Below are 16516 nucleotides of genomic sequence, written 5' to 3' on the forward strand. Positions count from 1 at the left end.
TTATACCTTGCTTACCTTCTGTTATCTTATTGTTTCTTTGTTCAGCACTTTATTCTAATTGCTAGAAAGTTGCTCTGCCACATCTGTGCCCTTTGGCTGTCTGCGTTTCTGTTTCCTGATTTCTGTCCGTAGCGTTTTCTGTTCTGCCATTCTCCTCTGCTCTTTTCTGGATTCTCTGCCAGTTTTTGGACTCTGTTTTGGATTTGTATCTTTGTCTTTGCTTGTTTGGACTTTCTCCTGGTTTTTTAACTCTGCCTGTATTTTTGATTACTCTATGGATTATCCCGTTTGTACCATCTGCCTTGATTTCAACCATTGCTTGTTTTTAGATTGTGTTTTGGATCTGCCCCCTGTTGATAAAACCTGCCTTTCACGTAACCCCTGAGTCTGCTCTTGGTTCCTCTGTCCCGAGGCCTGGTATGCCCAAAAAATACATTTATTATTACTTATTATTAAGACATCTCTGGACTGCCTACAGAAATACACATACACATGCTTTGCATGTTTCTTAGGCCAGTGCAAAACTTTACATTCCAGAGGCTCAGGAGATCAGGCTACAATAGCTGTCATACAGAGCCAAAACAACAAAAAATATGTCAATGTCCCAGTAGTTTTGCATTCAACTGAGCACAGTTTATTATTAGTTTATTACTATGTGGTTAAGGAACGTGCAGCATGTCAAAACAGTTGGCAACACACCGATTCACAGTTTACTTTACTGCAATGCACATGCTCAAATTAGATACTGACTGTATTCTGAAATATAAAGCAATCGTTCAGAAAGATTCTGTCTTCATATGACGTGTTGCCCATTGAATTCCTTTTCAGCCAATTCCTTCCTTACTGAAAGAACAAGAAACAGATATATGTATAATTAAAACGTATGAAAGGGAAATATTCTCATTTAACTAAGTAGCAATAAGGCAGCATTTTGACCTGAATGTGAAGCTTCAACTTTAAGAGAATTATGGCTAACTGGTCTTTCAGTTGCAGCAGATAAACATTAACATTGGCACATTAAAATATATATATGAAATATCACTGATTTTTGGTTTTCATTAAGCCATAATTGACATAATTTGCTATTGCATATCACTTGAGACCACATTAAAAGACCATTCACCTGATGTGACTCCCAATCTTTTCTCTTCTCCTTCCAACAGCATCCTGTAGGTGGCAATCTCAGTATCCAGCTTCAGTTTGATGTGCAGCAGTTCTTTGTAGTCCTGCAGGTATTTGCTCATTTCAGTCTTGGTCTCGGAGAGTTGGCAGTTCAGTTGGGCGATGAGTTGTTGCATGCTGGCCACCTTGTCCAGATGATTTATCTCCATGTCCTGAAGCTGGAGCTCCAGGAGGTCATTGCGGGAACGGAGACCCTCAATCAGGTTCTGTAGGTCAGTGATCTGGTTTTGGAAGATTGTAACCTCTTCCTGCATGGTTTTAATTTGGCTTTCATGTTTACCAGCCTGTTCCTTTAGTGTCTGAAACTTGCCCTTGTACCACTTTTCAGCTTCCTGCACATTGCGAGCTGCTACCAGTTCGATCTCCACCCGCATGCTGCGCAGGTAACCAGCCACATCTGGCCGGTCCGCCTCCAGCTCAGCCCTCACCTTGGCTTCCTCAATCTGCTTCAGAAGATCAGCCACTGCTTCATTGTGAAGCTTCTTCATTAACTCAATTTCAGCTACCAGCTGTCCTGCACGCATCTCCAGTTCTGCCTTCTGGAGCGTAGCGTTGTCCACATCCTGGTGGAAGTCTCGCAGGATCATTTCTGCCTCCTCTGAAATTCAGAAAGCAAAGAAAGAGGATAAACTGAATGAAAGCATTATTGCCATCGCATGCAGTGTTCAAACTAAGTATTTTTTGTCAGCCCTGGCGGAAATTCCAGCTACAAGCCTAAAATCGAATCGAATCTATCTGCTGCAGCTGTATACCTTTTGGAATTTGATGGTGGTCTGTTGTCCACCAGTTGTACATGGTCATCTCAACCAGCTTGACCATCTCCAAGCCAGATTCAAACCAGCTGGACCAGCTTAACCCTATCCACTTTGCCCCATTGTGGTTGAATCGTAAACGTCTCTTATTGTTGCGTTCATATTTATAGAATACAAAAAACTGATGTAATAAAACTGCAAAACTGTGATGCCTAATTCTAACAATCCTAGAAAAACCATTTCTCTACATCAAAAAATCATGTTCCGATATAAGAACAAAAATATACAATTCAGTTATTATGAATTATGTGTCGGGACGCGAGGATTAAGTATTATACGTTTATATTCTGAATCCAGCCGTTCCAAAAAACAATATCCTTGTTAAGATGTTCAGCACTCTGAATACTAGTCGTATGGCGTGCTGGGACCCTCACTGAACCTACATAGTAAATATATTTTATGTGATTTAAATTAATAATTATTATGAAGAATTAAAATAATCAATTAAATTGCCAAAATTCCAGGTTAGGTAAGTCTACAGTAAACTGGTGGAATCAACCAACAAGTCAAAACAAATATTGAATATCAAAATTTTATATAGAAGGAATGAAAGGCTCACTACTTCTAATTTACAAAACAGGAGACATAAATAATAATAATGAGACATTAATCTGCAGATACCAGAAAAGAGAGAGAGAGATACAGATAAGGCAGAGTATTGCATGCCAGAGTATTACCCCAGGAACCAGCACCAAAAGAAAAAGGAAAATCCTTCTCCTCCAAAGATCCAAATTCTAACACCCAAACGTGTTCCTGCAGCCATCTTAAATACCTTAGCCAGACTACCCAAGGATGCTTGCCCCTGATTGGGTGGTGCTGAGGTAAGGTGTGGAAGGAAGGGGGAGGAGCTAAGGAGGTAATCCTGCTTAGCTATTGCATTTTCCTTCTGTTTCCAACAACAGAGGTCACATGTGTAGACAAATAATTGTTAAATCTGGGAAGTCACAATCTCCATCAACATATTCTGTATAATGACAGCAAATTGCGCCATGTTGGTTTCTGCTTGAATCCGGAACTGCTTCTAACAGTAATGAAGATTTCAACGGTCCAGTTTCAACAATCATTATCTATATAGACGCTCAATTTATGATTTCATTTGAATATTACAGATTGCAGTCAAATTTAAAGTGAGGGAAAAGGAAATTCTGACAGGGCCCTGCCCTGATTCGGGCATCTCTTCAGTGACAAATTGTACAGGAGGTCAGGCCCATAGACGCAGGCCTAGATTTGGGTATCAGTGTGGCATGCGTAAACATGCAACTTGTTATAGATAAACATGTATCTTTAATAGTACTGGCTAACGGGGCTCTGGTTAACCTCATTTTTAAATAAAGTTCCATTTTAAATGTGATGCAGGTTGGTGAGAAAGCATTAGGGTAAGTAATTTTTTTTTTTGGAGAGATTTTTGGACACTTTTGGCATACTTTATAAAAACATACTCTCATATATGTAAATAAAACCCACGTGAAGGTTCATTTTCTTTACATTTTGTATCAAATATATATCATTTAATATAACAATAAGCTTTTCTGGACAAGATATGCAGATGTTTTGTATTTGGAGAGATTTGGGGACCCATGAGGACATCAGGGTGCAGTCTTTGGAAAGCTTGTGGAATTTGAATGCCTGCTGCTCTTGCTTCAAAATTGGCCACGGGCAGAGGCAAGAACAGTTGAAAAGCAGCGAACACATTGAGAAAGGTGGACTGTAGAACACCTTGGTATCATTAGAGCCCTCATAAACTGTACTGTAGGGGGCAGGGCCCCAGGGTATGTGCCCAGCATGCCCAGTCGTTAATCCGGCTATGATTGGCTGTGCAATCTGCACAGATGTTTGAGGGGAAGTTAAGCTAGATGCCTGAAAAATATTGATATCTAGAGAAAACGGACCAGCAACAAAGGTAATAAAAAAGCAAAACGTTTTGCAGTTGGCTAGCTAGTAAACTATAACTATAAAAAATCGAATGCATTTAGAATATGCAATGGTCAATATAGAACAAATAGACCCAACACGGTGAACCACCTGGCACACGGTTGACTTGTGGACTCGAAACACATCACTTATTACAGGTTGAAATGATCCAGTGGCAAAAAACCTCAAAGAAATCATAAACCGGATCACTGCCGGGAGAGCAAAACTCTGTTTGATTTGATGGTCCAGTGCTAGACGGTCAGCTAAATTATATATTGACTGTCTGTCAAAATTATAATCATATAATTGTTCATCAGTTAAAGTGTCCAAAGGATTTTCTCTGTCATGGAACACTTCTTTTGGAACACATTAATCCAATGAACATAAACTCTGAGGTCGAGTTGGAGGTATCTTAAATCTAAAAGCATTACATCTATCATTAAAAGCATCAATGATTCCAAACTGTATCACAGCTGAGAACTAACTACATCTCATCTAATATTCAGAAGTCAATGAACATTATCCCGTCTCCCTCTATGTAAAGAAGCTGTTTTCCCCAGTGCATCTGCATCAGAGAGCATGTACAATTTGTGTGTTCCACCTCATTCTGGCACAACTGGACTAGTGACAGTCATTTGCTGTAGTATGTAGAGCCTCGTATATACCACCTTAAAAGTTATTTCCTGCATTCTGGGGTACTAAACCGCTGTCAGAAATACCTTCAGACAATGACGGCTAAGAAACAAACATCCAGAAATGCCTTCAGACAATGAAGGTTAAGAAACAAACATCCAGAAATGCCTTCAGACAATGACGTTAAGAAACAAACATCCAGAAATGCCTTCAGACAATGACGTTAAGAAACAAACATCCAGAAATGCCTTCAGACAATGATGTTAAGAAACAAACATCCAGAAATGCCTTCAGACAATGACAGTTAAGAAACAAACATTTACATGTCACCATTTATTTTGGAGATAATGGGAAAACAATATAGATTTCCCATAAACTGTCTATTTTGTGATCCAGAAGGAATGAGAATGACGGCACTACATCAGAGACTTATAACATACTTGTTAAGACTGACTTCTTTTTTTTGCAGTGCATTTTGCGCTTCTAGGATGAATAAAATATGTCACGGAACCTCCCACACAATGTTCTGATTCTATCAATGATTCATAATTGAATAGTCAAACTCATAGCAATCTAGCATGCTAAATCTAGCATGTTGGATTAATTCAAACGACAACTGGCCCATGGTGTGTGGACTCCTTTGCTAGTCAGCGATTAATCAACAAAGTGCTGAAACACATAAAAACTAGGAGACATTGTGGCTGAAACTGGAGAACAAACATGTTTACAACAATGCTTCAACAGATGAAGTACCTTTAATTAAAAACAAGAAAGTATCTCTATATACTCTTAATATCAGATACCATATTACCTTTCAGTGTCAGTTCTTCCTCCAGTTTTAGCCTCCACATTTCCATGTCCTCCTCGATATAGCCCCTTTCAATATCAGCTGCTCCCTTCTCATTGGTCATTGTCTCAATGAAGGCTTTAAGTTCTTTGAACTGGAGCTCATACTCCAGGCCAGGTCCCCCTTGGTAGCGAGTCTGTAGATCAGCCAGTGTGGCCTTCAGGACTGCGTTACGATCTTCTAGAGCGTGAACTTTGTCGATATAGCCTGCAAAGTGAACGTTCAGCTCTTTCATCTGCTCCTTCTCATTAGGCAGGGCCTGGTGCAGGTCAGTTCCGAGCTCCACGGCCGCGCCCAGGAACCCTGAGCGCCCTCGGCTCTGAGCAGGTGTCCTGCAGCGAGAGGGTGAGGGACTCTGGGCTCGCATCTTGCTGCTTCCGCTGACGGTCAAAGTTGACTGGGAGTAGGATGCACTTCTCATGGTTGAAAAGTATACTTCTCTCCAAAGAATTGTCTGGTGGAAGTCGTATCTTCTCCCAGTAATGCAGACAGATCTGATTCTCCCAGAGAATGGTCTGGCTATTTTATAGGGATACAAAGAATGTTGCAGACACTCATGAAACTCACAGGTTTTAAATATGGGCTGATTCACAAGATGTGGAGTTCAGACCTCAGTAGATGACATGACATTGTTATGAGGTGCATGAAGTTAAGATGCCTAGACCAGCATTCATGCCTAAGTGTCACATAGCTTTGGCAGCATGATATATGGGGCCATTTCTGGGTATTGGGAAGGGCACTCTGTTATACTGTTAAACCTGTTTCACATATCAGAGAAAATCCAATAAAAAACTATACTGTACATTTAGGAAACCTAAATTAAAATGTAAACAATTATATGTTTAGCAAAATCATAATCAAATTCCCATAAATTAAAGATCATAAAATTATGTTATGCTTTAATTAAATCCATGCCCCTCATTATAGTACAATATATTCAAACTCTGAGGCTCACCTCAGGGGAAATTACAGTAGATTTTAAAATGATGTTGTAATATTCCACAGACTCATACCTTATTCAAAGTGGCTATGGTTTGTTTTTAATCTAACACAAACTGGGGAAAAAGGACTTGAAATCTCCAGGACGTGCCCATCTTTATTGTGAATATCATGAATAGGCAACTTAAATTATTGTAGCATCATTGGCAGGGTACGTAGAGTGAAAATCTGCCCAGAGCAGCAAATGTCCTCACTGCTGAACTGTTAAAATTTTTAGAGTGTATGTTAATTCACACAGGGGCCTTCACATGCATGGTAGTTCTATTATCTTTCTCAGACCATCATTACATGTGTCTGTCAGAAACTGTGGGACATCCTACCACCCTCACTGGCAGCTCACACCTTTCCCTAAGCAGTTTACAATATATCGATGTATTTTGATAAATATTACATATTACATGCATTACACCACGAGGCAAAGGTCCTAACAGTTTAATATTCGAGCTGTAATAATGCATTAGTCAAGTGAAAAACTTTGAAGGCTATAAATGGTAAATGTCTGCATTTATATAGCTCCTTTATCCAAAGCACTGTAAAATTGATGCTTGTCATTCACCCATTCACACACACACACACACACACACACACACACACACACACACACACACACACACACACACACACACACACACACACACACACACACACACACACACACACACACACACACCAACGGCAACTGGCTGCCATGCAAGGTACCAACCAGCTCATCAGGAGCGACTGGGGGTTAGGCATTTTGCTCAGGGACACTTTGACACACCCAGGGTGGGATCGAACTGACAGGCCTCCAACTGCCAGACGACTGTTCTTACTGCCTGAGCCAATGTCGCCCCAATCTAAAATCTATTTTTATGCTTATTAAATCCATAAGCTATTCAACAAAGAGCAATATATGCCACAAAAAGATGAAAGAAATTATGGAAAAATATGTTCCATGACACAGTCACAATCTGCCCATTTGAGAAAGAGTGGCACACAGTGGTGCAGGCGTGCAGGCTTCTGAAGGGGAAGTTACCCAGGCAAGGAAAAGTATGTGAACCCTTTGGAATTACAAGTGTCTATTACAAGTATAGACAAACACAATGTGTGTAAGCTAATAACACACAAACAATTCTAAATGTTCATATGTTCATTGAACACACCCATTAAACATTCCCTTGGATTTAATAACATTACATTACATTATTGGCATTTGGCAGACGCTCTTATCCAGAGTGACGTACAACAAAGTGCATACCCATAACCAGGGATAAGTGCACTGAAAGACCCTAGAGGGAAGTACAATTTCAATTGCTACCCATACAACAAAGATAAGGACCAGGGCCTAATTTTTATTTATTATTTATTTTTAAACAACAAAAAAACAAACACACAACAAAGCAAAAATGACCAAACTTAACTATCCAAATACTGCTTACCTAGCCAACTAAAAATACCGAAACACAACGTAAATCACAAAGACAACAATTAAGGTTCACAGGGAGGTAGGGAGGGATGGGGAGAGGTGCTGCTTGAAGAGGTGTGTCTTCAGCTTGCGCTTGAAGGTGAGGAGAGATTCTACAGTTCTGACCTCAACGGTGAGTTTGTTCCACCACCGTGGAGCCAGAACAGACAGTAGTCGTGAGCGTGAGGTGGAGGTTCGGAGAGGGGGAGGTGCCAAGCGGCCTGTGGAGGCTGAACGAAGAGGTCTGGCAGGGGTGTAGGGTCTGATGATTTGTAGGTAAGTGGGGAAGACCCCTTAACTGCTTGGAAGGCTAGCACCAATGTTTTGAATATAAGTGGTTGAACCTCCTCTGGCAACAGTAACCACAAACAAGTGCTTCCTGCAGCTGTGGATCAGACTTGCACAATGGTCAAGAGTAACTGTGGACCATTCTTCCATACAGAACTGCTTCAGCTCAGCCATATTCTTAGGATGTCTAGTGTGAACAGCTCTGGAGGTCATTCCACAGAATCTATTGGGTTAAGGTTTGTGTTCTAACTGGGCCATTCCAAAAGCCGCATTTTCTTTTTTAAGCCATTCTGTAGTATATTTACTTTGATGGTTAAGGTCATTTTCCTGCTGCGTCACCCAACTTCTACTGAGCTCCAGCTGGTGGATAGCCACCCTAACATTATCCAGCAGGACACCTCGATAAACTTCTGAATTCATTTTCCCCTCAATGATGGCAAGCTGTCCAGGCCCCAAGGCAGCAAAGCAGGCCCAATTCATGATGCATCCCACCAGTAATATGATTACCGAGATAAAATGAACATGCTGAACATGTGGAAAAATACTGGACTTTACTAACGTTTCAATGGAACCAAACAAAATCCAGCATTAATTTAATCAAAAATATATTATAGGCGGAGGCACGGATGGTGCAGTGGGTAGCACTGCCGCCTCACAGCAAGGAGGTCCTGGGTTCGAATCCCTGTGAGTGAATGGTGTGTGTGCCCTGTGATGGACTGGCGACCTGTCCAGGGTGCATTCCTACCTTTCGCCCAATGTATGCTGGGATAGGCTCCAGCCCCCCTGCGACCCTGTTCAGGATAAGTGGGTTCAGATAATGGATGGATGGATGGATATATTAAAGGCACCCCTGAATTACAGAATGATTGGCACCCCTGATTTATTACTTGATGTATCCACCTCTAGCAAGGATAACAGCATGGAGTTTAAGGTTAAGGAATGCATTTGGTAGGATTTTGGACCATTTCTTTATGCAGATCCCATGCTTCACATTCTTGTTGTCAGGGAACCATTTTTGTGGATTTCGAGGTATGGTTTGGGCCATTGTCCTGCTGGCAAGTCCACCTATAGCCAATTCTCAGACTTGTGGCAACCAGATTGCCAGTCATAATTGCCTGTTACTTGGTGGAATCTATACCATATACCATCTATTATACCTATTATATCAAACCCTTGCACAGCTCCAACCACCAAGGAATCAACCTAGCCTTAATTGATTGGATGACTTTTTTATTGCCATCCTTCCGCTGCCACCATTATGTCACAGTGGGACTTTCACCACCACACAACACAAGGACTTTTATAAAAATGAATTTAGGAACAAAGGAAAAGGGCTTACAGAAACATAGGGGGGGAATAACCAACAACAAATAAATGTCAGCCTGATATTTCAACCAAGTATGAAGAGAGCAGCCTCTGCTGGGGCAACCTGAGTCCCTCTGGAAGCAGGTGCTTCCAACTGCTGACCACGCCCTCGCCCCCGCCAGCATATCACCTGAGAATTAACCAAAAGAAAGAAAAGGAAATCATAAAACCCCCACCCATAAAACAGGCAGCCCAGTGTCCAAAAAATATATATATCATAGTGATAACTAAGCATAATTTTAAAACCGTGCCCAGTGTGTTTTGGCAGTGAAAGACTGTGATGATCTATGGACTATGTGAGTAGAAATGAGGAAATCAACAGTGAGCCAGGAAGACGGGTCATGGGGCAGACCCGGAGCAGGGGCCAGAGACAGGTCTTGGTGCAGACTTGGAGCAGGGGCCAGAGACAGGTCTTGGTGCAGACTTGGAGCAGGGGCCAGAGACGGGTCTTGGGGCAGACTCGGAGTGGGGGCCAGAGACAGGTCTTGGGGCAGACTCGGATCGGGGGCCAGAGACAGGTCTTGGTGCAGACTTGGAGCAGGGGCCGGAGACAGGTCTTGGGGCAGACTTGGAGCGGGGGCCAGAGACGGGTCTTGGGGCAGACGCAGGGGCCGGAGACAGGTCTTGGGGCAGACTTGGAGCGGGGGCCAGAGACGGGTCTTGGGGCAGACCCGGAGCGGGGGCCAGAGACAGGTCTTGGGGCAGACTTGGAGCGGGGGCCAGAGACAGGTCTTGGGGCAGACTTGGAGCGGGGGCCAGAGACGGGTCTTGGGGCAGACGCAGGGGCCGGAGACAGGTCTTGGGGCAGACTTGGAGCGGGGGCCAGAGACGGGTCTTGGGGCAGACTTGGAGCGGGGGCCAGAGACGGGTCTTGGGGCAGACGCAGGACGTTTGATGAAGGCCACTCATCTTTTTCTCTGAAGTAGGCCCACAGCTTGGATCAAAGCGAAACAAAAGAAGCGTGCTAACCATTAGGATTCATCAACGCAGCCAATCCGCACGTTGTGGGTGTCACTACAAGTATGCTGCAGATATTATTTCAAATTATTAAAACTGAATGGTTTGAATTAAATAAATGAGTACATGTATGATGAGTAAATTATGTATTCTGAATGAATTAAAACCTATATTGAGTGAATTAACAAATATTTAGTATTTCAATTATTTATTTATTAATTTTAGGAGTCAAGCCGCGGACCGGCAGCAGATGCTTCAGGGCCCGGGGGTTGCAAACCCCTGCTCTAAATAAATAAGGAAATGTAGAATGACAATACCTCAAGACATTTCCATGTGTGTGAGTGCATGCATGTATGATGCTGTCATTTAGCAAACAAGCAACACTGAAGGAATACTGTTAAATATTGAAAAGTTAAAACTCTGTAAAGTTAAGTCGCTTAGTCTCTTAAGTCTCACCACCCCAGCCCGGGGGTTTTCAGCCAGCAATCTTCAATCACTTTTTTTTTCTTAAAAATGTTTTCTTAAAAACCTCGTCTGATTCAATTGGAGGTAGTAGTATTAGATACACCACCCGTACCCCGTCCCTCGGCGGCCCGAAGGAGAACGACACGCCTTCTTCAAGCCGTCTCGTCTCGTGCCCGTTGCCGTGATTCCGAGGCACCCGAGGTGCTTGTTGTGCGGCGATCTACTAACCCTGCCAAGTCCCTCCCTCTGGAGCAGCGAGCCAGTTTTTGCTGCCCCACAAGAGCTGGCCAAACTTGGCTTTTGGCAGGACCGAGAATCAAACCCCAGTCCCCGGTGTGCAACCACAGCAAACTGCAAACGCAAGTCCGCTGCATCTTAGCCTGTTGCGCCACCACGGCTCCATATATAACCTATTTTAACATGCTATTGCTTTAGCAACAACAGTTCCTTATTTTGTAACATGTGGGCGGAAATCCACACACTACAAGAAATAAGGTACTGTCAGTGTCCTTTTCATGACAAGTATACAACGGACCAAATGCATAATAGTTTCTCATTCTAAAAATGTGCTAACATGGAGGATGCATATGTCAAAATTGTATTATTGTTCAGTTTGCTTATAAATAAGGAGTCAACCTGCTTTTGTATAATAAATAGCATGTGAAATTATGGAATGTGTTTGACTTGTTGATGGGAGCTGGGTATTTGACATTGATATATTATTATAGAATATGGTGATTATTGTACTTGTACCTGTTGCTGTCTTAGGCTAGCTGCAAGGAGAGGGAGTTTGGGACAGAGAAGTAGGGGAGGGTGACAGGTGGGAGGAAGTCCAAGCACTTTTTCCCATGATATAAAGTGTTGTGTTGTTTAGTAAGCAAAATGAAGAATTTTACGCCTCATATTATCATTTAGTTTCTATGTGTCCTTTTGGAGTCTCCAAATGTCCTTTTTAGAAAACTGCCTAGACATATAGTACTGTGCAAATGTTTTAGGCACGTGCGAAAAAAGAAGTAAGCTATTATAAATAATAAAGTAAGAATGCTTTCAGAAATAGAAATGTTAATCGTGTATTTTCATCAATTAGCAAAGTGAACAGAGGAAAAATCTAAATCAAATCAATATTTGGTGTGACCACCCTTTGCCTTCAAACCAGCATCAATTCATCGCAGCATCAAAACATCAGAACAGTACATCAGTACATTAGAACAGTACATCAGAACATCAGAACAGTACATCAGTTTCACCGGTGCAATTTAATTAAAAATGTTTGATAACAAAAATATACAGTGCAGTGATGATTATACACCACCAAATCTGTCTAAAAGGGGTCCTAATATATTACTTCTTTTAAAATTTAAGTTTAAAGATTTTTGAACAATACTGTTGTAGGCAATGAGAACAAAAAAAATCATTCCCACAATTACATTGGGGTAAAATTATGGCTAATAAACAGAAACACTGAAAACATTTTTTTATTTTATTGAAAGGTGTCACAATTTTTCTTTTTTGGCTTTTGCATAGCATGAATGCATGTTTGAATGATTGTTGATGCTAAACAATTTGTTTAAACTGGTTTGAAGCAACATTATTCTGCAAAATGACCTCTGATGGTCAGTTCCAGTATTTACAGTAACACAAACTTTGAGCAGTGTCACAGTGTTCTTCTAGGTACACTTGCACAAAGTCAAGGATTTTCAGTTCAGAATTGGCAGAAGCCAGTGGGACCCAGGTACACCCATCTACTGTGTGGAGAAGTCTGGTCAGAAGTGGTCTTCATGGAAGAATTGCAGCCAAAAAGCCATACCTCCGATGTGGAAACAAGGCCAAGTGACTCAACTATGCACACAAAACACAGGAACTGGGGTGCAGAAAAATGGCAGCAGGTTCTCTGGACTGAGTCAAAATGTGAAATATTTGGCTCTAGCAGAAGGCAGTTTGTTTGCCGAAGGGCTGGAGAGCTGTACAAGAATGAGCGTCTGCAGGCAACAGTGAAGCATGGTGGAGGTTCCTTGCAAGTTTGGGGCTGCATTTCTACAAATGGATTTGGGGATTAATGCAATACCATCAGGGAGGCTTCTGATTGGCCTCAAATTTATTCTGCAGCAGGACAATGACCCCAAACATACAGCCAATGTCATTAAGAACTATCTTCCTCCTGGAAGTCTTGGAAGTGATGTATGGCCTCCACAGAGCCCTGATCTCAACATCATCGAGTCTATCTGGGATTACATGAAGAGACAGAAGCATTTGAGGCTACCTAAATCCACAGAAGATCTGTGCCTAATTCTCCAACATGTTTGGAACAACCTACCTGCCGAGTTCCTTCAAAAACTGTGTGCAAGTATACCAAGAAGAATTGATGCTGTTTTGAAGGCAAAGGGTGGTCATACCAAATATTGATTTGATTTAGATTTTTCTTCTGTTCATTCACTTCTTCTGTTCATGCATTTTGTTAATTGATAAAAAGAAACTATTAAGATTTCTGAAAGCATTCTTATTTTGCAGCATTCTTTCACACCTGCCTAAAACATTTGCACAGTACCGTATGTATATATATATATATATATATATATATATATATATATATATATATATATATATATATATACAGTATGTATATATATATATATATATATATATATATATATATATATATATATATATATACAGTATGTATGTAGTTTGGATTGTTTTCTCTGAGCCATTAGACCTCTAAACTGAACATGAGTGAAGAAGGAGGAACATTAACAACTTGCAAAATCTGTGGTGTCAACCTTAACCGTCAGTAACAGGAACAGTTTGTGTGAGTTTATTTCATGGCTGGATTAATCATGTTGGTTGAGGATTATGCTTCTTATAGAGCCTTATAAATGAATATGTAACTTTAGGAATTATGGTACATGACCAAGGTGGTAGTTGGTTATTCTCCATGCATTTCACTCTTCTAACACCAAATGGGTCTCTGGAGCCTCCACTCATCATTAAATTAAATGCATGAATAATATCATCGTTCAGCTGCCATTTAATGAGATACCTAAGAACAAAAACACAATGTTTATGACATTGACACTTGTCCCCTGTTAGATGCAGTGTAGTGCCCAAGACAGTGTACTGCTACAATATATGAAAATGTCCACTAATGATAATTAAAAAAGAAAATGCCTTTGGTTTTGAGCTTATTTAGCATTGTTGGAGGTTTCTATTACATTCATTGTTCATTACTCCGAACCTGTTGTGCCAGTGTTTGATTTGCCTTCATTAGCTGCTGAAGTTTAATATTTATTTTATGAATAAAGACTTCCCCACTTTCAAACCACACTTGCCATGTTGTGCAATCAGAGTGGCTTCTCCAAAGCGTTATACTGTATTGCAACAATGTCCTAAGGTCTCTCAATGCAATGGTACTGCATGGAATGTTCATAACTTTAGATAAAAACATAATGTCTTTTGAATGGTAAAAAAACAGTTCCAGTGTAAATCCATGTTCTATTGTCTAAAGAGTAGTAGAAAAGTTCATTAAATAAATTCATTAAATTTAATTTATTAAATCCATCATGCATGACATCAATTGTTTTACACTGATTAATATGTGATATTTTGTGCTTAATGCTGAAATTCAACTTCATGGCCCAGATGGTCCCGATGGTCACATGCACCAAGCCCTAATTATGAAAATAATAAAATATTGTCAAAAGTAATGTGTCCATTAATTAATATATTTTGTTTTATAAAAATGCATAAAAATACATAAGATCATGCATTTTATATAGTACAAATATATTTGGGTGCTATCTTGAACTCATAAACTATGATTACAAAACAAGCAATTTACTGAGAATGTGTGCACCAATAGCTTGGTCAGAAGTTGCGAAAAACTAATGTAATAGTTTGGTTTTTCTGGTGTAGGATTACAAAACTCCAGCCAACGGCCTGTCTTATTACAAGTGACAACCTTTTTTTGTTTAAACATCAAAACTAAACATAATTTGAAAAACGAAATAAGATGATTATAGACAGAAATAACAACTGTTTTGGTCATGTTCTGCAGAGTATACAGTGCAGTCCAGGCTGAGAAATAACAGAAAAGCAATGTTTACACAAGGTTTACAGCCTTGTTCTGTAGCTTATACAGATGCAGTCATCACCTCTTCAGCATTAAATGGTAAATGGATGACATTTTTACAGTGCCTTTATCCAAAGCGCTGTACAATTGATGCTTCTCATTCATACACGTCGTTCACTGCAATTTCAGAAGTGAAATTTTTTTTCTTTTGGTTTAAAATGGGCCAAAACAAAAGATCTTTCTCCAGAAATAATTGTTGTTTTGAGAGATAAAGGCTATTCCATGCATGATATTGCCAAGAAACTGAAGGTTTCATACAATGTGTGCACTACTGTCTTGAAAGAAGAGAGCAAACTGGATCTAACCAGAATAGAAAGAGAAGTGGAAGGCCCAGGAGCACAACTGCAGGAGTTTGAGAAACAGACTACTCACAGGTCCTCAGCTGGCAGCTTCATTGAACAGTACATCAGAACATGAGAACAGTACATCAGAACATGAGAACATCAGAACAGTACATGAGAACATCCGAACAGTACATCAGAACAGTACATGAGAACATCCGAACAGTACATCAGAACATGAGAACATCAGAACAGTACATGAGAACATCCGAACAGTACATCAGAACATCAGAACAGTACATCAGAACATCAGAACAGTACATCAGAACAGCACATCAGAACATTGGAACAGTACATCAGTTTCACCGGTGCAATTTAATTAAACATGTTTGATTCCAAATTTTAAAAAAATATACAGTAGTGTGCAGTGATGATTATACACCACCACGTTTGTCTAAAAGGGATCCTAATAAATTATTTATTTCAAAATTAAAGTTTAATTTAATTTTAGAATTTTTGGTAAACATGTATTGAACAATACTATTGTAGGCAATGACAACAAAAAATTCAAAAAAAATCATTCCCACAATTACATTGGGGTACAGGTATGGCTAATAAATAGAAACACTGAAAACATCTTTTTTTGTAATTGAAAGGTGTCACAATTTTTTATTTTTTGTCTTTTTTGGCTTTTGCATAGCATGAATGCATGTTTGAATGGTTGTTGATGCTAAACAATTTGTTTAAACTGGTTTGAAGCAACATTATTCTGCAAAATTACTTCTGATGGTCAGTTGTTGTGGTGACACAAACTTTGAGCAGTGTCACAGTGTTACTGTGATGTGAATCACTGGCATGATTGCTCTCTGTTTACTAATTTTCATCTAGATGAACCAATATTACATGAAATAAATACTTGAATAGTACTTGGTTTCTGATTTATTTTCATTGTGTACAATGTGCTTTTCTAAACAAATGCACAGTGCGCTCCATAATGTCTGGGACAAATGCATATTGTTTCTTGATTTGGCTCTGTACTCATACAATTGTAGCGGTGAAATCAAGCTAATCAAGTCGCACGCGGTTAAAGTGCACATTCTCACATGCTTCTATTTGAGCATATTCCTATACACTTTGATTTCACCATGCAGAAATTATTGCACCGTTTATATCTATTTTAAACCAGTATAATCTTCTGCAGACAGT

General features: G+C 40.2%; 1 protein-coding gene across 2 annotated transcripts; it reads right to left on the reverse strand.

Annotated features, from left to right (window-relative positions):
• Positions 1-611: 611 nt before the first annotated feature.
• Positions 612-11265, reverse strand: LOC133141049 (vimentin-like). 2 transcript variants are annotated; one of them, XM_061261421.1, is made up of 4 exons: positions 11132-11265; positions 5350-5904; positions 1124-1780; positions 612-843 (listed from the first exon to the last, which is right to left on the reverse strand). In XM_061261421.1, exons 2-4 carry the CDS (start codon positions 5804-5806, stop codon positions 794-796), a joined length of 1164 nt encoding a protein of 387 aa, XP_061117405.1. In that variant the 5' UTR covers positions 5807-5904; positions 11132-11265; the 3' UTR covers positions 612-793. The 2 variants fall into 2 exon arrangements, with proteins under 2 accessions (XP_061117405.1, XP_061117404.1); XM_061261420.1 differs by lacking the exon at positions 11132-11265 and having other exon boundaries at positions 5350-6952.
• Positions 11266-16516: the final 5251 nt, after the last annotated feature.

This window comes from Conger conger, chromosome 11 (genome assembly GCF_963514075.1).
Source record: "Conger conger chromosome 11, fConCon1.1, whole genome shotgun sequence".
In the NCBI taxonomy this organism is placed as follows: domain Eukaryota; kingdom Metazoa; phylum Chordata; class Actinopteri; order Anguilliformes; family Congridae; genus Conger; species Conger conger.

Coding starts and splice junctions, on each gene's coding strand:
- LOC133141049 (XM_061261421.1), bottom strand. CDS start 5,806: ATGAGAAGTGCATCCTACTCCCAGTCAACTTTGACCGTCAGCGGAAGC. Junction 1,781..5,349: donor GGAAGAACTGACACTGAAAG/GTAATATGGTAT, acceptor TCTGAATTTCAG/AGGAGGCAGAAATGATCCTG. Junction 844..1,123: donor AAGATTGGGAGTCACATCAG/GTGAATGGTCTT, acceptor TTGTTCTTTCAG/TAAGGAAGGAATTGGCTGAA.